This window comes from Ovis canadensis, chromosome 11, assembly GCF_042477335.2.
Source record: "Ovis canadensis isolate MfBH-ARS-UI-01 breed Bighorn chromosome 11, ARS-UI_OviCan_v2, whole genome shotgun sequence".
Classification (NCBI taxonomy): Eukaryota; Metazoa; Chordata; class Mammalia; order Artiodactyla; family Bovidae; genus Ovis; species Ovis canadensis.
This window is the reverse complement of record NC_091255.1, coordinates 17,637,178-17,660,907: the sequence shown is the minus strand read 5'-3', so window position 1 is coordinate 17,660,907 and position 23,730 is coordinate 17,637,178. Positions and strand designations below refer to the sequence as shown.

At 62.1% G+C, this 23,730-nt stretch overlaps 1 protein-coding gene and 1 long non-coding RNA gene across 3 annotated transcripts; one reads left to right on the top strand and one right to left on the bottom strand.

Annotated features, from left to right (window-relative positions):
• Positions 1-265: 265 nt before the first annotated feature.
• Positions 266-23,730, top strand: TSPOAP1 (TSPO associated protein 1). The gene is made up of 30 exons (XM_069542595.1): positions 266-440; positions 980-1,165; positions 2,299-2,376; positions 2,462-2,545; positions 2,797-2,886; positions 3,063-3,185; positions 3,418-3,522; positions 5,366-5,416; positions 5,738-5,758; positions 6,521-6,725; positions 7,301-7,476; positions 8,670-8,785; positions 9,030-9,139; positions 12,457-13,287; positions 13,456-13,607; positions 13,915-14,292; positions 14,391-14,624; positions 14,896-14,898; positions 14,956-15,141; positions 15,731-16,624; positions 17,281-17,380; positions 17,465-17,619; positions 18,237-18,405; positions 18,780-18,851; positions 19,361-19,393; positions 19,544-19,647; positions 19,732-19,803; positions 20,012-20,122; positions 20,737-20,798; positions 22,613-23,730. Exons 1-29 carry the CDS (start codon positions 273-275, stop codon positions 20,764-20,766), a joined length of 5,037 nt encoding a protein of 1,678 aa, XP_069398696.1. The 5' UTR covers positions 266-272; the 3' UTR covers positions 20,767-20,798; positions 22,613-23,730.
• On the bottom strand, positions 11,797-16,297 carry LOC138414840 (uncharacterized). 2 transcript variants are annotated; one of them, XR_011246970.1, is made up of 5 exons: positions 15,743-16,297; positions 14,921-15,021; positions 12,387-13,593; positions 12,089-12,238; positions 11,797-11,997 (listed from the first exon to the last, which is right to left on the bottom strand). It is a non-coding gene; the product is annotated as an uncharacterized lncRNA (long non-coding RNA). The 2 variants fall into 2 exon arrangements; XR_011246969.1 differs by having other exon boundaries at positions 11,797-12,024; positions 12,099-12,238.

The window sequence follows — 23,730 nt, the reverse complement described above, 5'->3', positions numbered from 1 at the left end:
ACTGGCAGCCCTCAATTAGCAGCAACCTTTGGGCCTGAGCTAGAAGGTGGAGTTAACCCTTTCACCCCCGCTTGAGGATTGCAGGGAAGGGTCAAGCGAGGCTGAGGGTCAGCCCAGGGTAGATCCGGACTCAGGGTGGAAGCAGACGAAAGCCACGTTTCAAAGGTGTTCACCCTAACCCCTCCTTTGGGAGGAGCTGAGAAGAGGGAGAAATGCCCCAGCCCTCAGATGACCATTGGCCTTACCCCTCCCCTGGCCAGGTGAGTGCTCCCATGCCCAGTCCAGGGGCCAGCTTGGAGTTGTGCCGCAAGGCCCTGGCGCGCCAACGAGCCCGGGACCTCAGTGAGACAGCCAGCGCCCTGTTGGCCAAGGACAAGCAGATTGCTGCCTTGCAGCGGGAGTGCAGGGAGCTGCAGGCCAGGCTCACCCTGGCGGGCAAGGTGCGAGGAGGCCCTGGTCACCCCTTCCGGGTCAGCCCTACCTAGGACTGCCGGCCTGGCGGTGTGGGATGCAGACTGAGATGGTAATGAGATGCAAATGAAGCGAGCAGGTGGAGGCTGCTGGGAGTAGGTTCCCCTGGCAACGGCCCAGGCGGGAGCAGGGACCGGGCGCCTGAACCGAAGCGGGTGGAGCCGTGAGTCCGAGACCTGGGAATTTCTGGGCTCCAGGTTTCGGGCTGCAAGCCAGCGGGCTTGGCTGTATGAACTCACGCATAACCTCACACTGGGGTGCAGAGATGTTCGCAAGGCATTGAGCACACTGCCGAGGACACCGCGAGTGTCCAGTAAACGAGCTCCCGGGAGTGTTTGCATGGGGCTGTGTAGGCATGCATCTGCGACCGGGCATAGATGCATGGGAAAGGTGCGCACCTGCCCGCGCCCGAGGGCCCCTGCAGTCCGGCGGAGGGCGGGCTCAGCTGGGGACGGCGCAGGTCGGGTCGGGGTTAGGCTCGACTCGGCTCCCGGTCCCCCGGCTCCAGGAGGGCCCCCAGTGGCTCCACGTGCGGGACTTCGACCGGCTGCTGCGCGAGTCCCAGCGGGAGGTGCTGCGGCTGCAGAGGCAGATCGCCCTGCGCAACCAGCGGGAGCCGCCCTCGCCGCCCCGGCCCCCGGGCCCCTCTGTCTCGGCCAGAGCAGGGGCGCCCGCCCCGGGGGCCCCGGGAGAGGTGAGCGCCGACGCCAGGGCAGGTGTGTAGGTGTGCGGAGAATGGGGTGGGAGCGGCTCCGGGATCGCCCCCATCCCCGTGCACCGCGCTCGGAGCCCCGACGAGGCGGTGGCGGTGCGCGCGTGGCCCGGGCCCGGTCCTCGGCCGGGCCTCACAGGGCTCGTACCTGCGCCGCGCGCGTCCCCGGGGGCTCGCCCTCCCCCTCCCCCCCCCTGCAGGCCTGAGGCCGGCGGCCCGCCCTGCCGCCCCTGCCGCGCCGCCAGTGGTACGGCCCGGCCGCAAATCCCCGGTTGCCCTGGCAGCCGCCCGGGGCCCAGCCCGCGCCGCTGCCTCCTGCCGCAGCCGCAGCGCGGGGACGCCCCCTTCAGCGCCTGCCCGGTCCGTCAGACCCGGCCCGGCTCCCCGGGGGCGGCGAGGTGTCCTCCCCGGCTCCAGGTACGGGCGACCCTCACCGGGCGTCGGGCTTAGGAGTCCCCCGGCCCAAGAGCTGGGGACCCCGCTCCGGACCTCCGTAACTTAGAGGTCTGGCTCCTCTCCATCCTCTGTCCTGGGCGGCACCTGGGTCCCCCTCCTTCCAGGAAGAGGGTAGGGAGAAGGGATTTGGCCCCTCTGCCTGGTCCAGGGAGGTAGCATCACTCATCAAGACCTGTCCTCCAGAGTTTGCACGGATGGATAACCGCGGTGTGTTCGTAGGGTGGGTTTGGGGAAGCTGGGAGGAGGGTCTGAACAGGTCTGTAGGCTCTAGGCCAAGGCTATGCATCCATAACCCCTAGGTCTGGGGACATCACCTCCCTGGGGGCCCAGGCAGCCTCCTAGTTCCCTGCCAGTCACTGAAGGACACCCAGGACAGTTATTGAGTGCAGAGCAGAGCTGCAAGCTAAAAAGGGATAGCTTTGGCCTGGATAGAGGACCCATTTCCCAGGGCAATCATGGGTCTCTGGATCTCAAAACACTCAGGATCAACTGGAGATGGCGGGGAGGGGGCAGACAGTACCCCTTGTCCTTCCTGAGCAGGGATCTCTTTGCTGACTGTGAGGTGGGGTGGGAACCCCCCTCGGACAGGCTGGGCCGGGGGCAGGCTGCCCTGAGGCCTTGCCCTCAGGTGCCAGCCCACTGCCTCTGGCCATTTTCAGGCCACACCTCAGGAGGATGTGGGAAACCCAGCTGTGGTCCTAGGGGAGCCAGAGAAACAGCAGCGGGTGCAGCAACTGGTAAGACCCGGGTTAAGGCCCTGGAGGAGACCCTTTACAGGTGGATCTGCCATCCTGTGTGAGGAGCTCCTTTCTGATCCCGCAGGAATCGGAGCTCAGCAAGAAGAGGAAGAAATGTGAGAGCCTAGAGCAGGAAGCCCGGAAAAAGCAGAGGCGATGTGAGGAGCTGGTGAGCTCTGTGGGGCCTTGGAAGGCCAGCTCCTTGGGTCCATCAGGCCCACCAGGTGGAGGACTCCCCCAGAACGCCAGTTCCTTCTCTCCTGCCCCGAAAGCATGCTTTCCTTCCTGCTTGGCAGGGCTTCCCTTTCCCGGCTGATGCAGGTCCCAGGAGGGGGCCGGCAGGGTCCCACGTGTGCCTGTGTTGGGAGAGGAGGAGGTGGGTGCTGGGAGCCTCCCTGGAGCTCCCCTCTGGTCTCGCAGGAACTGCAGCTCAGGGCAGCCCAGAACGAGAATGCCCGCCTCGTGGAGGAGAACTCTCGGCTCAGTGGGAGAGCCACAGAGAAGGAGCAGGTAGCGGCTCTGCCCAGGTCCTGCCAGGGTCCCATCCCCAGGCAAGGCGCTGCCTCTGCCAGCTCCCTAGCTGGGGAGAGCACGGAACACCCTGTGGCCCCTGGGGGTGGCGGTGCTGGGGGGCAAGGCTCATGCTTTCAACTCCCTGCACCCTCCTTCCCCCCCACCCTGTCCAGGTGGAGTGGGAGAATGCAGAACTGAGGGGCCAGCTCCTGGGGGTGACACAGGAGAGGGACTCGGCCCTTCTCAAGAGCCAAGGTCTGCAGAGCAAGCTGGAGAGCCTGGAGCAGGTGCTGAAGGTGAGGACACCGGGCGGCACGGGGAGAAAGAGGGCTGGCGAAGCATGTGCCCTGCGTGGGACGCGGGGGTGTAGGCTGAGTCCTGGCGCCCACGGCCCTTTCCTTCTCTAGCCGCAGTTTCCTTTTTAACAGAGTGTCTGGAACACATGGTGTCTGAGGCGCCCTCATCTTAGATCTTCCGTAGAGACAGTAGAGCAGGGCTCGGGCCTTGACGCAGGCTCTTGCGTTTCAGCACATGCGGGAGGTGGCCCAGCGGCGGCAGCAGCTGGAGGTGGAACATGAGCAGGCTCGGCTCAGCCTGCAGGAGAAGCGGGAGGAGGTCCGGAGGCTGCAGCAGGTGGGGGCGGCGTCGGGGGCAGCAGAAGGGCGGGGGGCTGCCAGACCCCAGCTGTAGCTTCTGGACCCTCATCCAGTGTGGGTATTTACAGAGAACCCCTGGTGACTCAGACGGTCAAGAATCCACCTGCAATGCAGAGACCCAGATTCCATCCCTGGGTGGGGAAGATCCCCTGGAGGAGGGCATGGCAACCCTCTCCAGTATCCTTGCCTGGAGAATCCCATGGGCAGAAGAGCCTAGGGGGCTACAGTCGGTGGAATCACAAAGAGTCCGACTCGACTGGCAACTAACACTATCTAACTAACACACTATGTGCCAGGCACTGTGCCAGGCCCTGGAGGGACTGTGAGGGGCAAAGGCCATGTCCCTGACCGAGCAGAACTTAGACAGGTTCATGCGTGAACTGATGGCAGGCATTGACAAGTACAGTGGGGAAAGTTACTGGGGTGATGCAACACAGGGTGGCGGGGATGGGGTGAGGGGCCTCTTCAGGGAGCTTGGCAAGGGAGGCCTCTCATACCTCAAGGGTCAGAAGCAGCCAGCTGATGAGCACTCTGGGAAGGGGGTATACTCATGCCGATGCCCTGTGGTGGGGAGAAGCTTGAGGGGTACAGACCAGTGTGGCTAGCATGTGGTGGGATGGACGGAACGGCAGGAGTAGGCAAGAGCCAGATCGCATCAGACCTTCAAAGTCAGGGAAGAAGTTTGGGTATTCTGCTTTCTGAGTCGTTTGAAGCCGTTCAAAGGTCCCAAGCAGGGGATTGGCATGGTCTGATTCGTCATTTAGAGGGTCACTTCGGCAGCACTCCAGATGATGGACAGGGGCGTGGGCGAAGAAGCAAGGCATTCGGGTGTTGGGTGGACACAGGGGTCCAGGTGGGAGATGATGTCTGCCTGGGTGAGAGTATAATCCACGGTGGGGAACAAGTGGGCAGATCCGAAGTACATTGTGGACAGAGAATTGACAGGACTCACTGCGGGCTTCCGATCGAGTGCCCTGTGCCTTCACTCAAGTGCTGACTACATGGATGGTTGGGCCTTGCACCTGCCAGGAGTGAGGGATGACGGGCAGCAGGTTTGCGAGGTCGGGCATCCTGAGTTCTGAGTTCCGTTTTGGCCAAGTTTGGGCTGTGTGTTAACCACTCGAGTGGAGAGCCCCATAGACAGCTGGGCTTGTGAGTCTTGGGTCCTGGGGAAGTCGGTCTTGGAGACAGGTTTCGGAGTCTTCAGTGCATCTGGTCCTGTGACTAGATGGGAGTCTAGAGAGAGAGTGACCGCGGGCCCAGCACTGTGCCCTGTGGGGCCCTGACACTCAGAAGGGGCAAAAGACGAGCAGGCAGAGAGCATCAAGAGAGACAGAAGGAGAAAAAACCCCAAGGGGGAAGGTCTGGGAAGCAGGAAGCAGTCCCAGGCCCCTCTTCTCGGCCCCTTCGCCTTCGGACTTGAGGTGCGGTTCAGAGTGGGAACCGGAGGGAGGCACCCACAGCCCCTTCCCAGCCCCCTTCCTTCTCTCTCCTCCTTTGTCCTGCCTGCCCACCTCCTTCGATCCCACCCCAGTCCTCACCCCTCTCCTCCAGCATTTGCCTCCTCCCACCTGTAGGCCCAGGGCTTCCCTGGCGGCTCAGAGGTTAAAGCGTCTGCCTGCAATGTGGGAGACCTGGGTTCGATCCCTGGGTCGGGAGGATCCCTTGGAGAAGGAAAAGGCAACCCACTCCAGTATTCTTGCCTGGAGAATCCCATGGATGGAGAATCCCATGGATGGAGAAGCCTGGTAGGCTGCAGTCCATGGGGTCGCAAAGAGTCGGACACGACTGAGCAACTTCACTTTCACTTTCACTTGTAGGCCCAGGCAGAAGCCCAGAGGGAGCATGAAGGCGCTGTGCAGCTGCTGGAGGTAGGGTCCCTGGAGGTGGCCGCCGTGCTTCCAGCTAGGGGGAAGGCTGGGGCGGTTCAGAGAGTGTTGCAGGGGGTTGCCAGGGTGTGGGTGAGTGTGTGGGTGGGGGTGTGGGCTTGCAGGAAGGGCTCCTAAATGCTCTAGGGGCTGGGGCGATCCCCTCCACCTTTGGCCCTGAAATATCTTTCCAGTTAGCACTTGCTTAGGCGGTCCAGAGAGCTGACTGAGACGTGTCCACTTGGGCCCCTCTCTCCCTCTGTGGGTAATGCCCCCTGGGTAAGAGTTCTAACCTCTCCTCTGGGCTTTCCTTTCCTGCCACAGTCTACCCTGGATTCCATGCAGGTACAGCCTCCTGATCCCCCACCTCCCTGGGGAGTGGGGGCGGGGGGCTCTCCCCAACACCTCTCCAGGCTGGCTGAGCTGAGTCTCCTCCCCCAGGCTCAAGCGGTTCCAGCCCTCCTGTCCAATGACAGGGGTGTGACTGGTCACAGGCTGAGACTCCATAGATGGGCTGGGATTCTCACTGCCCCGGCCCCAGACCTGCCACTGTGCCTGGCACATATAGGCCCTGCCCATCTCTGAAACCCAGCCCCTGAGACCAGGAGGAGGTTCCAAAGCCAGCCAGTCTGACCCATGACCTCCTTGATGGGGACTCTCCTGATCCTTGAGAAAAACTCCTGGGAGTTGGCTCACTCCTGTCCTAACGATGTCTCGAGCTCTGGGGTCTTTGGGGACATCTCTGAGGGCAGGGATGTGGGTCACTGGCTGTGGGAGGGTGACAAGCCATGGAGCAGAGAGAACCCCTGAAGTGATACCATGATGGTGATGGGGTGGGGCAACCCCTTTTGGCCCAGAAAATGCCACCGCCTGGGGCACAAAGCTCAGCTGGAGGCGGGGTTGGAAGTGACGGTGTCCCACGGTGCCCGGTCTCGACCCTCAGCCACGCTATGTTGGGGCAGCGGGGCAGCCGGGCGGCCAGGCTGAGGGTTTGTGCCCAGCCCCGGGGCCTGGACGGGTGTGATCTGAAGCGGGGCTGTGTGGAGACGGCACGGGTTGGCCCCGGCAGCTCCACGGCCCGGCAGCTCATCTTGCATCTCGGCCCAGGTCCGGGTCCGGGAGCTGGAGGAGCAGTGCCGCAGCCAGACCGAGCGCTTCAGCCTGCTGGCGCGGGAGCTCCAGGCCTTCCGCCTGCACCCTGGCCCCCTGGACCTGCTCACCTCCGCCCTGGGCTGCAGTGCCCCAGGGGACCGCCCGCCACCCCCCTGCTGCTGCTCCACCCCGCAGCCCTGCCGCGGATCCAGCCCCAAAGGTGAGGTAGACCCCCAGCGCCGTCAGCCTGGTGCTTCTGTCCTGAGCGGAGTTCAGGGTCAGAGAAGGCTAGCAGCTCACCCAAAGTCACACAGCAAGTTAGAGCCCGTTCTAGCTTGACCCAGGCTCCGGGTGGAGGGTAGGGCAGCGGGAAACAGCTGAGCCCATTAGAGAATCTCAGGTAGCTGCTCCTCCCCCTCCTTTGTGGTCCTGGCTGGGAGGTGGGCACCAGGAGTCAGGCAGTGTGGGCTGGCGAAGAGCCAGCTGGGCATCGGTCAGATTGGGTGGTCCCGGCTCCACTCACTCAGGGAGTGATGCTGCTAAAGCTCTGTGGGCCATGTGTCCTAGGCTCTGAGACAGGGGCGTCCACTACACCTCATTGAGTTGCTCTGAGGAAGCTGTGAAATAATATGTGTAAGTCACCTCCACCTCCACTCAGTAAGCTCCCCCAGGATTTCCCTTCTTGTAAGGGAACTTGGCCACGGAGGGCCTGATCGCTAGCTCCAAGAGGACGCGTGGTCACTGGTCACTCCTCGGGACACCAACCCCCAAGACCACGTGTCATCTTTCCTGTAGACCTCGACCTCCCACCAGCCTCCCCGGGGCGCTGCACCCCGAAGTCTTCCGAGCCTGCCTCCGCCACCCTTGCTGGGGTCTCCCGAAGGACGCCGGCCAAGAGGGCAGAGTCTCTGTCCAACTCCTCTCGCTCTGAGTCCATCCACAACAGCCCCAAGTCCTGCCCGACCCCCGAGGTCAGTGCTGGGGAGGGGCCTGGGCTCTAGCTCTGCCTTGGCGGGGGCAGGTGGAGGGAGGGTGTGGTCCAGGAGCTGGGGGGCTGATGGCCTGTGCGGGGGCTCAGGCAAGGCCCTGGAGGAGAGAGGCCCGTGGATTCCTCCCGGCAGGCGGGGAGCTCCGATGGGGCCTGCCCTGCCTGCTGGTCCTGCCTGCCGTCCCTACTCAGGGGCTGCCCAGCCTGCCCCTCTGGGGCCCAGCGAGGTCTTAGAGTCTTGGGCTGCAGGAAGGGAGACCCTTCGGGGCCAGGACCCACACAACGAGGTCGGTGGTGAGCGTGTCTGTGGCAGAAGCTGGTGGCACTGTGAGAAGGGGCACGGGTTCTGGGATTGAGGTCCTCGCTGTGTCTCAGGCAGGTCACTGACCCTCTCTGGGCTTGGGTTTCGCTGTCATCTGAGTTTTGAACTAACAAGCCTGCCCGGTGAGGTTGTGGGGAGGATGATGTGAAAACAACAAGGACAGAACCTCCCACCGTGTGGGGCACGCAGTAGATGCTTAGCATATGGCAGCTGGTATTACTGCCAAGTTCTTTGGTATCACTCACAACCGCAGCCGTCTCTCTCTCTCCCTCCCAAACCTGAGAAAGTGCAGGGGGGGTGGAATGGGGGCGTCTGGAGCAGCCCTGCAGCCTCCGGTGCAGGAAGTGGTAGAGCCCAGCTGCGGCCTCTACTGTCCCCTTGTGGGCACGAGTGGAGGTGCTGGCTTTGGGTGCCCCCGCTTACCCTGGCAGTACCTCTGTCCCAGGGACTTCTCAGCCCCTTCTGCCCCTTTGCTTCCAGCTAGAGCGCTTTATTGCAGTTTTTTAACCTTAAAGACACAGACTGTCATTGGGCGCCCCTTTGTCCCCCATCGCCAGAGTGGCTGCCCCCTCTCTGCTGGGCATGGTGGTCTCATTTACTGAGCTGGTGCACCAGAGGCTGGGGCTCGGGGAGGGGTCACCATTGACCCCTCTCCCTTGACCCAAGGCCTCTGGGCTCCACCAGTGCCCGAGGGCTGACGTTCTGGTTTAGAAAGTGTCAGCAGAGCTCACTGCTGCTGGCCTCGTCCAGCATCTGCTCTGTTTCTCGTCTCAGGACAGCGGGGCCTCCCCTGCCGGGTTTGCGGTCGGCCCCTGGGTCCTGGAGAGGACTGGCCCTTTTCTGTTTGCCCCCAGGTGGACACGGCCAGTGAGGTGGAGGAGCTGGAGGCGGACAACGTCTCGCTGCTCCCGGCAGTGGCAGAGGGCGACCGGGGCGGAGCCAGGGTCCAGGTCTTCCTAGCTCGCTACAGGTGGGCCCTGACCCCTGCACCCCGGCCCTCTGGCATTTGGGGTGCATGAGGGGAACGAGACGGAGGGGGTGTGGCAGGGGTCACGGCAGAAGTCATCTTCGCCTCCTTGGGCTGGGGTGGGTGCAGTGGGCGCTCCCTGTGGTTAACGGTGGACGACAAAGTGTCCCCAAGGCCAAGCGATGGGCGGTGGGGAGGAGACAGGATGGTGGTCACCGTCCCCCTCCTCCTCTGGGCCTCCCCGCAGCTACAACCCCTTCGAGGGCCCCAACGAGAACCCAGAGGCTGAGCTGCCGCTGACCGCCGGCGAGTACGTCTACATCTACGGCAGCATGGATGAGGATGGCTTCTTTGAAGGTAGGAGGTAGCGGGGACTGTCCCATCCTTGGGTCTGCTTTCAAGCTCCTCTTCCCAAAGCCCTCTACCCATCTGCACCCTCTGAACCCACCGTCACTCCTCAGACTCGGCAGAAAGGCATAGAGAGACCCGGTGGCCTGTGGGGAAAGGGCTCTGTGGGCAGCTGGTCTGACTCCACGTCTTCCCCGTGCAGGACAGGACAGGGCCCAGCACAGTCCAGAGGGCGGACAGAGCATCACAGGGAATTTCAGCTAAATTCGCTTTCCTGCTGGCAGACAGGGCACGGCAGCACTGAGCACTAGTGACCTCGAGGTTGGGCACGTGGTGTATAGATCTGATGCTGAACCCAGTGAGTGTGGGGAGGAGGGGTCGGGGTCCAGGGCCCAGGAGAGGGTGTCAGCAAGTGGTCGGCAGTTTCCAGGGCCCAGGCAGGGCTGCGCTCCAGGGCGGTTCTACAGTGCCCAGGGCAGTTCTGTGGTGCCCGTGGGGTGATCAGGTCACCGAGGCAGACACGGTATTACTGAGTGGGCAATCGGGCGGGGCATGGCAGACTTTTCGGGGTGCCCTGGCTAGGTGCCAGGCTGTGACCTTTCACAGCATGGAGGACAGTGTGGTGTGGAGACCAGGATGAGGGGTGGACAGGGCAGGCAAGAGTTGCAGTGGTGTGTGGGGATTCAGCAAAGTGCTCTGGTCTGGGTCTGTATCACCGGAAGCTTTGGGTCTGTGGGGCCCGCTCAGTCTCTCCTCCTGGGGCCCCAAGCCTGTTATCTAAGCGGGTGCTGGGAATGATGGAAAACAACTCAACTCTCGCTAGGGATGGACAATGGAGAGAAGGATTAAATAGCTCCCAGAAAAATGGCTTTTTTAATGAGAAAAAAAAAAATCTAAACACCAACTCTGTCCAATCCCATGGACAGAGGGGCATGGCAGAAAACAGTCCATGGGGTCATAAGAGTCGAACACGACTTAGCCACTAAACCACCACCATCACCACCAGCAAGAACATAAATATTAAGTAACCACAAGTTACTAGAATTTGAACTATGCAATCTAGGATAGCTGGAAAGGCATGCAGGCAAGTGGGGAGTCAGACACCCTATTCCTCATCTTACTTTGGTGGCTTCATCTGTATCTGATTCCACAGCTGCGCTGCTCTCAGCGACAGGGGCTTCCAGACCATGAGCCTGACTGTGGCCCCGGCTCCTGCACCAGCCTTGCAGGGCTGCGGATCTGCTTAGTGTGATGGTTCCTCCCGTTAGCATCACATCCCACAGTGTTAGTGCCTGGATGAATTTCTTAATGCTGCTGTAAAAAGTTTGGTGGTGGCTTAAAGCAACAGAAGTGTGTCCTTTCACAGTGCTGGAGGCCAGAAGCCTGAAAGCAAGGTGTTGGCAGGGCCACCGTGCCGCTGGAGGCCCTAGAGGAGATTCTGCTCCTTGTCCCGTGTGGTTTCTGGGGCGTCCAGTTGTTCCCTGCTTGTGGCCGCATAACTCTGGTCCCTGCATCTCAGCGCCTCTCCCTGTATGTCCTCTTATAAGGACACTTGTCCCTGGGTTTAGGGCCCACCCAGATAATCCAGGACGGTCTTTTATCTCAAGCTCCTTAAAATTGTGTCTGCGAAGACACTTTTGCTATATTTACAGGGTTCAGGGTTTAGGATGTGGACATATTTTGGGAAGGCCACCTTTCAACCCACTACTTACACTCTGTTACCTAACTTACTGAAAGTCTCTTGTTTCTCTTCCTTTTCTCACTCCCCACCCCCCGCCCCAGCTCCTAGCCTAAGTAGAGACAGATGATGTTGGGGAAGCTTCCACGTCCTCCTGCCGCTCAGGACCGCGTACACTCACCCCGGCCCTAAACCTGGCCCTTGTTCCCCTTTCTTCCCAAGAAGGCCCAACAGCCGCCAGCTCCTCTGTGCCCTGGGACTCTTTTTCTTTTTCCCAAATTAGCTGTGATATGATAGGCCGTTTGTCCAGGTTCTTTGATCTTTGACATCCCACAAACAAACAGTAAGAAATGTTTTATAATGTTCTGTTACCAAGTGTTCAGGGGAGCTGGTCCATTTCCTGCAAGCGCTGTCAGAACTGACTGACAGGCACCTCCCTGGTGGTCCAGTGGTTAAGAATCTGCCTTGCAGTGCAGCGGAGCGGGTTTGATCCCTGGTTGGGGAACTAAAGATCCCACATGCTTGGGATCAACTAAGACTGCACACTATAGCCAGGGAGTCTGTGTGACACGAATACCCTGCCTGCCGTAACTAAGACCAACGCAGACAGATAAATGTTAAAAGAAGAACTGACTGCCGGTCATGCTCCTAGACGCAGGCCTGCTGTGGATCTCAGTGCCTTCTAGAACCCACAGGGGGCTCTTTCCTCTGGCATGTATGTCTTTTGTCTCTGAAGATTCCTGCCTTTCTTCTAGCCAGACGGGACCTCCCTCTCCCTTTGAGGATGTCTGCTTTCCACACAGGAAGGTTGAGGGGTGCCCTTGACTTCACTCCTCAGACCCATGTAATATGACAGTTTTCAAACAGACAGAAAAGTTAAATCATAATATGAACACCTAGGTACTCACCACCTGGATTCAACAATTATTAATATTTTGTCGTAATTGCCTTTTTCCCATGTGGGTTAAAAATAGGATTGAAAAGCAAGTTGTTGACAGATGATATTTTATTTATTTTTAAATGACTGGATTAATTTGGGCTGCACTGGGTCTCCGTTGCAGCGCATGGGCTTTCTCTAGTTGAGGCGAGAGGGTAGCGCTTGTCTTGTTGCAGAGCATGGGCTCTAGGCATTTGGGTGTCAGCAGCTGTGGTGCACGGGCTTGGTTGTTCCGAGGCATGTGGAATCTTTCTGGCCCAGGGATCGGACCCATGATCCCTGCATTGGCAGGCAGATTCTTAACCACTGTACCACCAGGGAAGTCAGACACATGATACCTTACCTAGACATACTTCCGTGTGTAGCTCTGTAAACCTGGACATCCTTCATCCTGCAGCATCATCTGGGAGCTTGTTCGAAGTGCAGAATCTCAGCCCTGCTCAGACCCAGCTGAGTTACAGTCTGTATTTTAACAAACCTCCAGGTGATTCATCTGCACATTAAAATTTAAAAGACGCCTGTCCTATAGAACTACAGTACTGTTATCACACCAGTGAAAATTAACAATAATTTCCCAGTCCACATCTTGACTGCTCTTTTAAAAGCGCCAACAGGTGAATCACATGCTTCGGATCACTCACCAAGCCTTGCTACAATGCATTGATCGGGCTGTGTTTTTCTCCGCCTCCTCTCTTGTCTTCCCCTCCCCAGGGGAGCTCATGGATGGCCGGCGGGGCCTGGTCCCTTCCAATTTTGTTGAGCGCGTGTCCGACGACGACTTGCTGGCCTCCCTGCCTCCGGAGCTGGCTGACTTGTCCCACAGCTCAGGCCCCGAGCTCAGTTTTCTGAGCAGCGGCGGAGGCGGCAGCAGTAGTGGGGGCCAGAGCAGCGGGGGACGCAGCCAGCCCCGACCAGAGGACGAGGCGGCCGGGGAGGCACCCAGCCCGAGCCCCCCACCCGAGGGCCTGGGGGAGCCCCCTGCCGTGCCTTACCCCCGCCGCCTGGCCGTCCTGAAGCAGCTGGCCCACAGTGTGGTGCTGGCCTGGGAGCCACCTCCTGAGCGTGTGGAGCTAAGTGGCTACCACGTCTGTGTGAATGGGGAGCTGCGGCAGGCCCTGGGGTCCAGGGCGCCCCCCACAGCTGTGCTGGAGAACTTGGACCTGCAGGCGGGCCCCCTGTGGGTCTCTGTGCAGGCCTTGACCAGCCGGGGTGGCTCCGACCCGCTGCGCTGCTGCTTGCTGCTGGGGGCCCAGGCTGGCGTGGCTCCTAGCCAGCTGCGGGTCCATCGGCTGACCGCCACGTCTGCTGAGATCGCCTGGGTGCCCAGCAACAGCAGCTTGGCCCATGCTGTCTACCTCAACGGGGAAGAATGCCCCCCTGCCCGCCCCAGCACCTACTGGGCCACCTTCTGCCACCTGCGGCCTGGTACCCTCTATCAGGCCCGAGTGGAGGCTCAGCTTCCCCCTCAAGGGTCCTGGGAACCAGGCGGGGAGAGGCCAGAGCCGCGGGCTGCCACCCTGCAGTTCACCACACTGCCAGCAGGTAGGCGGGCGCGGGCGCCTGATATGTGTAAGCCCCGGGGAGGTCAGGCCCTGGAGGGTGGCCCCAGGGGGACACTGGCTGCTACTTGCATCTTTAGGGAAGTGGCAGAGTGGGCTGTCCTCTCTGGCGGGAGTGCTCCAATCCTGGGTCTTGTGCCCCTTCCCCTAGGCCCACCTGACGCACCCCTGGATGTGCAGGTCGAGCCGGGGCCTTCCCCTGGGATCCTGATCATCAGCTGGCTCCCAGTGACGATAGATGCAGCCGGCACCTCCAACGGCGTCCGGGTCACAGGCTACGCTGTTTATGCTGATGGGCAGAAGGTATGGCCTGGGGGTACCCACCTGTATCCTGGGAGCGGGGCATGGGTCTCGGCCCTCTCCGTGCTGAGAGGCCTCATCTCCCCGGCCTGGCATGGAGCTGCCTGCCCCAGGCATCTGGGCACTGAGTAGCAGACTGGTTAAGAGCACGGGCTTTGGTCGCCCACAGACTAGGACTCTAGCCCTGAGGCACCGTGGCCAGGAGGCTCAGGAGAGACCAGGCCCCCGAGGGTGCGGTCCCCAGCACAGCACCAGGAGCCAGTGGGGGCATCACTGCAGCCCCCCTTTCCCGTGCTGTGCCCCCCTGCAGATCATGGAGGTGGCCTCGCCCACGGCGGGCAGCGTGCTGGTGGAGCTGGCGCAGCTGCAGCTGCTGCAGGCGTGCTGTGCAGTGGCCGTGCGCACCATGTCGCCCCACGGCGAGTCGGTGGACTCCCTCCCAGCTCCTATTGCCCCCGCCCTGGCTGAGGCCTCCTGGCCGGCTAGGGTCCCCTGCGCCTGCCCACGACCGGGCCCAGAGGTCAGACCGCCCCTTGCTCCAGCCTCCCCGGGGCTGGGGGATCCCAGCTCTCCTCTCCGGTGCCCCGACCCCCATGGGCCTCAAGAGGCCCCAGGCGCCCCCACAGCCAGCCCTCCTAGAGAGACGGCAGGAGGATCCTCAGAGGAGCCCCCAGCGCCTGTCTCGCAGGTACCTGGCTGGGGAGGAGGGTTGCTGGCAGAGGCTGGGAGGAGGGTCTGGGCTCGGGGTGGGGGCCCCTTCCTCAGTGCCTGCCGTTCCCGGAGCAGGCTGGGGCGGCTGTGCTGGGTGCCCCTGGGGACATGAAGGCCACCGAGCCCGCCTTGGGAGACTGTGTTCCTGGCCCTGCCACCTCCTCCATGGCCAAGGAGGACGCTGAGCAGACCACAGGAGAGGCCCACCTGGCACCCGGCACCACCCAAGGAACGTTGGCCCAGAGGCTGCCCTGTGTCCAGGCCTGCCGTGGAGGAGACGCAGGGTCCGGGCTGAGGCCCAGGGCTGAGGTATGGGGCTGGGGCACCCTGGGCCACCACGAGGAGTTGAGGGCCTCCTCCCCGCCTCTGCCAGCCCAGAGCTGGTTGCCTGCTCTGCCTGCTCTCTGCCCCACTCTCGCTCTGCTCTGCGCTGTGTGTCTGGCTATTTGTGCTTGCCGCTTTGTCTTCCAGGTTTCTTTCCCCGCCCCGCGTGGTGCCTGTGCTCCAATTTGGGGGCATGCCCCTCTCTCCTTCTGCAGGGGGACCCCCCATTCATCCTGGCTGGGGCTGACCCTGTCAGAAGGTCCCCACGTGCCCTTGCTCACCTCCCCGCTGTCCTCCCACGTCTGGCCTCTTGCAGGAGGATGCAGCCGAGCTGGGGGTCCATCCGGGGAACTCCCTTGTGGACCAGGGCCGCAACTCGGATCTGTCAGACATTCAAGAAGAGGAGGAGGAGGAGGAGGAGGAGGAAGAAGAGCTGGGTGTCAGGACCTGCTCCTTCCCGAAGCAGGTGGCTGGCCACAGCATTGGGGGGCAGGGGGCCAAGGTATCGGGGTGAGGAGGGGCTGGGGGGCCCCTCAGGTTCCTGCGGCCTCCGCCCCCAGAGTCAGTGGCTGCTCCCCCGTGCCAGCAGCATTCTTGGTGTGCGGCCTGGGCCCTCTGCTGCATGGCAGCTAGGAAGTAGCTCAGGCCCAGCCTCGACCCTCCTGAAAAGGAAGGGGGGGACCGAGGCGCCCCGTTCTGTAACTTCTCCCACTCAAGCCTGCTTCATGCAGCGCCCTCTGAGAGCCTCGTGGGAGCTGGGAGCTTCCGAGGAGGGGCTGGGAGGCCCCACACCATCTAGGCCTGGCCTGTTCCCGACACTCAGCCCCTCTGCGCACCCCATTCTTGGGCAGGCTCCTTAGTGCTCCCTGTGGCCCTGCCCTGGACACGCTGTGTGGCTCTGGGCCAGACTCTCTCTCTGGTCTTCCTTCTTGAAGGGAGGCGACCGGGGTTGCGTGGTGCGGGGTGGGAAGCTTTGGGTTACCTGAAACCCCTGCCCTCCTTTGAGGGCAAAGGTCACAGCTCTGTCCTTTCCCCACGGACCTCTCTTCCCTGCGCCCGCCCCACCCCCTGATCCCCAGTCCCAGCCCCAGCCCCAGCCTGACCCCTTCTGTGAGACCGACAGCGACGAGGAGATATTGGAACAGATCCTGGAGCCGCCTCTCCAGCACTTTCGCAGCAAGAAGCTGTTTAGCATCCCCGAGGAGGAGGAGGAGGAGGAGGAGGAGGAGGAGGAGGAGGAGGAGGAGGAGGAGGCCGGAGAGGCCGCGCAGGAGGAGAAGGGGCCAGGGGCAGGCTCCGCGTCTAGAGACCCCGGCCCGCCTGCACCCCTGCCTCCGGGGCTAGGCTGCGACGGCGCGCGGCTCCGCGGCCCCGGCCTCTGCGCTTCGTCCCCCCAGCCCTGCAGGGCTGGGGACCGCCTGGAGGACCCGCTGGGACTGGTCAGTGGCGGCAGCTGGAGAAAAGGAAGTGGCTCCCCCGAAAAGCCCCCTGGCCGCAGGCGGTCCCCGGATCCCCGGGAACACTGCAGTCGGCTTCTCAGCAACGGCGGCGGGTCCCAAGCCCCCGGCCGAGCACCGGGCCCTGCGCGCGAGAGGGGCGGCCCCGCTGCGGCCGAGGGCGCCAGGGCTCCGCCGGACGCCGGCGGGAGGGCGCGGCCCGCCCCCTCGAGGAAGTGCCCCCGGGGCCGGGCCCCGGAACCGGAACCGGGCCTGGCCAGCTGCCTCTCCCCCAAGTGCTTGGAAATCAGCATCGAATATGACTCTGAGGATGAGCAAGAGACAGGCGGCGGGGACATGAGCATCACCAGCTCCGGCTGCCTCGGAGATGGGGAGGCCTGGGGTGCAGCCCCCGTGGGAAGGCCCAGGGCACCTCCGAAGGCCGGTTCAGGCCCCCACTCCTACCCGTACTCCCCGGCCTGGGAGAAGGGGGAGCCGGAGCGGAGAGGCCGCAGTGCGACCGGCAGAGCCAAGGAGCCGCCCCCCCGGGTCCGTGCCCTCTCCCTGCCCGGGCAGCCCCCTGCCTACCGCCGCCCGGTGGCCCTGCTTGCTGCCCACCGGCCGCTCCCATTCCACGCTGCCGCCTCCATCAGCAGAGGTGGGGTGGGGCCTCGGGGCTCCCTCACCTGCCTCCTCCCACCCACATTCCACTGCTTTGCTGCTTCTGCCAATCGATTGGAACTGGGACGCGCGGATGCTCTGTGGCCATAAGTCGCCCATTGCTGCCAGCAGGCCCCCTGCCTTTGGGGCAGGTGACCCTTTCCTCTGCTTAGCTAGTGACAGCTTCAGGACCCAGCCTGCGATGTCCAGCATCGCCCAACCCTGACACCGAGAAGAGGCCCTCCTCTCACACGCGCCTCGGCCAGCTCTCAGATCTAAACCTTAGTCCCTCTACTGCACTCATCTGCTAAGGTGGCCGGAGCCGGGGCCTCCCCTCCTGCCCTTCCTCCCCCCGTGGGGGTGTCCGATGGCTCCAGTGAGCTTGGGCCACGGCTCCAGGAGAGGAATGTGTGTCCCTGCTCTGCTGTGCCGCTTCCGCCGACGGGGCAGAGCTGGGGGGAGCACTCCTGGGGTCCTGCCCCTAATGAGGCGCCCATCAGAGGGGTGGTGCATCACTCCTGATGTCTGTTGCCCTCTCTTTGCAGTCAGCAGAGTCTGGGGAGCCCAGAGGGCTGGACAGCCCAGGGCAGAGCGGCTCCAAGCGGAGAAGGGGCTGGGCCCCTAGGCCAGGCTCCACAGAGCTGGGTGAGCCTCTGCGGGGGCTGGGCCAGGCCAAGGGGGCCTCTCCCGCCTCCTTGGCCGGAATTGATTGCCGTTTCTCCCGCGCAGCTCCCCCGAGGAGCCCTCCAGAAGCATCCCTGGCCCTCCGGGACCTCCCTGTCAGGGTCTTTGTGGCTCTGTTTGACTATGACCCCGTGTCAATGTCCCCCAACCCTGATGCTGGGGAAGAGGAGCTCCCCTTCCGGGAGGGCCAGATCCTGAAGGTGACTGACTCGCTGTCTGGCCCTGCTTCCTCCCTCCTTTCCTGCCTTGTCGCGGAGGGATCGTAGCCCCCCCCCCCCCCCCCGCCCCCGGGTGGGAACGCAGCTTCTAGAGCCAGGTGATGTGGAGTGGGGCTGCGACAGTGCCACTTTGAGCTGTGAAACCCAGAGTAGTTTCTTTCCTTCGGGCCTCATGGGTAAAGTGAGGATCATGTGAGTGTCTGCCTCACAGGCTTGTTTGAGGATTAGAGGGTTCAGTACCCGCAGAGTGCTGAAACTGCCTGGCATGTGGCACAATGTGATACTGCTACTGTTAGCATGACGACCTCTTCTGAGCCTACAAGGATTTCCTGAAGGCTTTGGGCTAAAACTCTGAGGTCAGGGAGATCCAGTCTGGGGTGGACTGGGGGAATGGATGTGCAGATAGTGAGTGATGATCATACGGATAGAGCTGTTTTCTGTCATCCCTCTGATCCTTCTTCTTGGCTATTTACCCCTGTTTCCAGTCCCATGAAAGGCAGAGCATTTTTCTGCAGTCCTGAGTGGGGGGTGCTTGGGATCGGGGTGCAGGGAGCACGCGGACCTGGCCTGCTGACACAGCTGGTCTCTTCTGCTTCCAGGTGTTTGGAGACAAGGACGCAGATGGCTTCTACCGGGGTGAGGGTGGGGGCCGGTGGGGCTACATTCCCTGCAACATGGTGGCTGAGGTGGCCGTGGACAGCCCTGCGGGGACACAGCAGCTGCTCCAGCAGGGCCATCGGTCCCCAGAGGCTCTCGCCGAGGGCTCAGGTATGACCTGCTCCTGCCCCTCGCCCACCGCCCCCCACCCCAGTGCCGACTCAACACCCCCCAGCCCCAAGTAATTTGGACGTCGGGAGCGGCCAGGATATCTGGTTGATCCAGAGACTGGCAGAGTCGCTGGGTCCCTCAGAGACTTGGGCCCACGTGGCTGCAGTAGTGAGCTTGCCGTGTGGAATGGGGGCCGCTGCAGGGGGACTGGCCGTGTATTTTGGATCCTGGAGGTCGGGATGGGAAGGGAAGAGTGGCCTTAGAGGCTTGAGCACAGGAACCCCAGCACAGCCCTGAGAGGAGACCAGAGTCACTGTCCGCCTCGCTCCCTCACCTCGGTTTCCCTCTGACGTCTGCTTGCCTGTCTGGAGCAGGGAACGGCCTGTTTGTCTACTCCACAGCCCGTACTGCCGGGCCTCCTCCCAAGCCCCGCCGCTCCAAGAAAGGTGGGTGTGATCCTTTTCTTCTCCAGGGCCCCTGAGGATGAGGAGGGAGGGGCCGGGGGCACTGCCTGGCTCCCGGGAAACACATACAAGGTCTTGAACAGGTGGGCCCCACCTTCACCCACAGCCATGCGTCCCCTGGGGAACTTCATTCTAATGGGGATGGGAAGTGGTTTGCCGGAACCTCTGCTCTAGAAAGCGTCCTTGTCTCTTCTGTCTCCTGCATTGGCAAGCGGGCTCTTAACCCCTAGTGCCGCCCGGAAAGCCCCGTTCCAGAAAGCACCTGGCTATACATTCTGTGCAACCTGGAGCAAGTCACTGACCCTGTCTGGCCCTTAGTTCACTGTGAAGACCGCAGGGCGGGTCTGCTTTCGGGCTGATGGTCCTTCTCCTGCATCCCTCCCTGTGTGAGGCTGAGCACCCTGCTTGCCCCGCACCCGCCCCCCCGGCTTCCCCTGCCCCCAGAGGGGAGGGACGGAGGAGCAGGGCTCACAGGCCCCTTCTCTCGGCAGCTGAGTGGGAAGGGCCCGCCCAGCCCCGTGCAGGTGAGGGGCTTCCTTGCACCTCCAGCCTCCCCTGGAGCCACAGCTGGTGCGGAGGCGGTGACTCCAGTCGGCAGGTCTCCAGCGCCGAGGACAGGAGAGGTGTGGGAGTGCCTAGAAAGAGCCCCAAGTCATCTTCTTCTCCCCCTCCAGAGCCCCCCCAACTGGCCTCCTCTGCTAGCCTGAAAGCTCCCCATTCCATGGTGGCCGCGTTTGACTACAACCCCCGGGAGAGCTCGCCCAACATGGATGTGGAGGTGAGCCCCTTCAGAGCCCAGCCAAGGCCAGGTGCTTGACTGGGCCTGCCCCGGCCTGACTCCCGCCTCATGGTCTCTCCATAGGCAGAGCTGCCCTTTCGGGCAGGGGACGTCATCACTGTTTTCGGGGCCATGGACGATGACGGTTTCTACTATGTGAGGACGTGGGGGTGGGGGTGTGCCCAAGGGGGCTCTCCTGGAGCCATGGTTGGGGGGAGCCAGGTTCCTGATGGAAACCCAGAGACAGGCTAGTTGCCTCCCACGATGGGGACATCGACCCCAGGCTGTCCCCCCAGAGCTTCAGGGTTCAGGGGGTGCTGTTGAGGCCCCTCCTGGTCTTGTCTCACCTGCATCTCCTCCCCAGGGGGAGCTGAATGGACAGCGGGGCCTGGTTCCATCCAACTTCCTGGAGGGCCCTGGGCCTGAGGCAGGCGGCTCAGACAGGGAGCCTGGGGCAGCCCCATCCGAGGGCCAGGTCAGTGAAGACCTGGGCTCCAGGCTTAGCAGTTGGGTCTCTACGCTGCGTTGTGGGAGGGGTGCAGCTGCGTGCAGCAGTCCAGGTGCCCACAGCGCCCAGGAGGGGGTTGTGCCCATGGCCAGAGGAAACCCAGCCAGGGTGGCTCCCCCCGCCTCCCCCCCCTCCAGCATGTGCCCCTCTGCATGGTGGGGTGAGGCCTAGACCTTGATGCCCATCTCATCTGACCCGGCTGTCCACAGCCCCAGCCAGTGCAGGGGAGGGCCCCCTGGAAAAGGACCCGCGAGCCTCCCACCCCTCTCACCATCACAGCCCCCATCACAGGGACCCTCCCTGATCCCCTGCTGCAGCTCCCCTGCTCCCAGGCGCTTTTTAAAGCCAGACGCCCAGCAAGGTCCCAGTTCCTGGGTGGGTGGAGTATACTTACAGGCTCCCAGGGCACGAAGAGGGTGAGGGGGCCGGGCCCCGACCGGAAAGCCCTGGGCCTCCATCTGCGCCAGTTCCAGAGTCAGGGGCTGCGCAAGCAGGACCTAGTGGCCCGGGTGCCAGAGACTGGTTGGAGAGCTCGCGGTCTGCCAGTAACCCATCTCCTCTCTTTGTTCCCTGTTCTTCAGAGAACGAGGAGGAGACGAGTCCAGTGCTAGATGGAGATAGATATATGTAGAGAGAGCGACATGTAAGTGGGGACTGACCCCCTGGGTCCATGTCACCCTGTTCCTCATCTCACACGATCAGATAGTGCTCCTTGTCTCAGACACAGGAGCCCCACGGGCTTGTCCATCTTCTTCCAGGAACAGGGGAGGGAGCCCTTGCCGTGAGCCCACTTTGGAACTCAGATCGCCCCTCCCCTTTCCTTATTCAGGGCAGTGCCAGCTGCCTTAGGAGCACATGTCATCCTAGGATGTACTGCCCACATTAGCTGACTCTTCATATTCTATAGCACATGCGGCTCATAGAATGTTGTGTGACATCCACATTGTGGCTCATCAGTGTATTATGATACTATATGACTATGGTATTATAATATTGTGATTATTATTGGTGACAGAAGAATGATACTAACGCCACCAGTAATAATAGGCTCCATCTCCCCACCCTTGTCCTCTGAATCATGACCTCTTGGGGCATCAGAGGCATGATTTTATGTCCAACTTTCCATCTTCTTGCAGGTGGGGCGGGTGTAAAAGGGGAGGTTTAAACAGTCGGAGTCCATGGATAACCTCAAACCATTCATTTCTGGGGCCCCTCCGTGTGTCTCCCCAGCAAGCCCTCCCTCCCGGGAGCCCTGGGTGGGAGTGGTAAGGGCCTCCGATCTCCTCCCAACCCCGGCCAGCCATCAGCCCTGGCTAGCTGGAAAGAGATTCTTTGACCTTTGGGTGCTACCCTCCTCCAGGGGATCTTCCCGACTCCAGGGGTTGAGCCCATGTCTCTTATATCTCCTGTGTTGGCAGGTGGGTTCTTTACCACTTGCGCCACCTGGGAAGCCCCCTCTGGGTGCCAGCAGACCTCTTTGCAGGCAGCCCTGCCAGATCACCAGGGCCTTAGGTGGAGGTGGGCCCCAGGCTGGGCACCCGGCGCCTGGGCTCTGTGATTGGTTCTGCCAGTAGACTGCCAGGCCCTGGTGGAAGTGGGGGTTTGAGGAAGGGAGTAGGGGGTGGGGGTGGAGAACACGCAGGCTGGCAGGACCTGACGGGGCTGTACCAGGCACAGGAGACCACAGAGGGGGCGTGGTAATTCAGCGGATGGGGGGAGGCTTCCTCGTGGCTCTCTTCTTTGTCTAGTCCCTGCTTTTAGGCCACTTACAGCACAGTCTGGGTGGGTGTGTGGCAGAGGGAGCCACTCATGGCGGCTCATAGAACAAGGAGATTCTGCAGAGGAGGCATGCTAAGGGCAGGGAGGGGCGGGCGGGGAGTAGCTCTCTCTGGAGAGAGCTCGTGGTGAGTATGAGTGCCTCTGGCGCTGCCTCCCTGCAGCCCTCTCTGGGGCCATCCAAGGAAGAGTCTCCCCGTGGAGTGGGCACTCCTCCCCTCTGTGAAGGCCCTCGGACACCGTGTGGCCTGCTCGTCTGTGCGGTGGTGCAGGAGCCACCTTCCCTGGAGTGTCTGGCTCCTTCCAGCATCCCCGTCCTTGCTCTCCCTTTGGCTAGGAGGGGATGACCCATCCCAAGGGTCAAGTCCAAGGGCCCTTGAACTCCATCAGCCCAGCATCCTGCGGAGAGACCCAGAGGAGGGGAGGGGCTCGCCCCTGTCCAAGAGAACTGAAGCAGAACTGAGCCTCCTCGTCTATCCCTTCTGACCGCCAGCTCCATGCTCCCCCATCATCGTGCCCTCTTGGTGCTCTGCATGGGGCGGCGGCCGGACGTGGGTTCTGGTTCACACCTGTGCTTCTGTGATGACCTGGGGGCTGCGGGCTCCTGAGGTCGTGGGGTAAAGGAGGCAGGGTGGGGTGGGGGTCAGGCCTTGACTTTGCCCCTTTTCTCTTACTTTCTAGGACTGGGTCAGCTCAACCCAGGGGCCCCCAGTGCCCCCGGGCTGGCCCTGTGCTCCTGGCCCTCACCGCTTCCCCAAGGTTGAACCGGGGTTGCCACAGGGCCCAAGCAGGAAGGTGTGGGTTCTCCTCTCCAAGGGGAAGCAGCTCCTCAGGAAACTGGGCTCGGGGAAGGAGTGATGTGGCCTGACTGAGGCCCCAGCCACGCGGGGAAGACTCTGGACTCTGGTTCTCCCGAGTGAGCACCGTGGCGCTGGGACAGGACTCAGACCCAGTGAAGGTCAGAGCTAGAGGAGCGGCTGGTCCTCCGGATGGGCATCGTCTTCTTACAGGCGGGGACCCTGAGCCCCGGCACAGGAGCGAGTCCAGGGGCTGAGCACCTGGTCCTGGAGCTGGCCGGGGACATGGACTTGTCACTCCTGGTTCACCCATCTGCGCCTGCTGTCCGCTGCGCTATGCTAGTCCCCTCTCAGCCTCCACACGCCTGGCTCGGGGAGATCCTGTTCCCTCCGACGGCACTGGCCGTCCTCTTCAAGTCTTCCCTCCCTGAAGGAAAGTTTGCACTGGATTCTGCCGAGCCCCCCACCCCGGGGGGCGGAGCTGTGTATATAGATGTACATACTCAGTGCCTCAGCCCAGCTTCCTCCCCCTCGCTTCCACCGCACAGGCCCGGGATGGAGAAAGGCCAAGCCAAAGCGGGCCTGACGCCGCCCCACAGCGCCCCTCCACACCCCCCTGCAAGACCTGAGACCCAAGACCCGGGGCCTGTGGGCAGAGAGCAGGAGTTGGGTTGCCTTATTTTGCTCATCGGATTCAACTTCTCTTTTGCATCGTTTTCCTCTGGCCCCTGTTGGAGTCTGGGGGCTGGTGGGGAGGACAGATTTATGCAACTATTTTCATACATTCCCTGTTCAGAGTGGGGTGGGGGTTTGTCCCCCTCCTCCCCTTAGCACCCTTTGCCTCACACCCTGGCTGGGTGAGTGTCTCTGCATGTTTCCGTTGCTGTGGTGGGAGATTGTTTGAACTCCCACCCCCACCTTGGTCTCCAGGGGTGTGGAATGGTGGGGGCATTTGTTTAAAAAGACATTTTATTATAATAAAGTCTATTTTCACAAAACCCA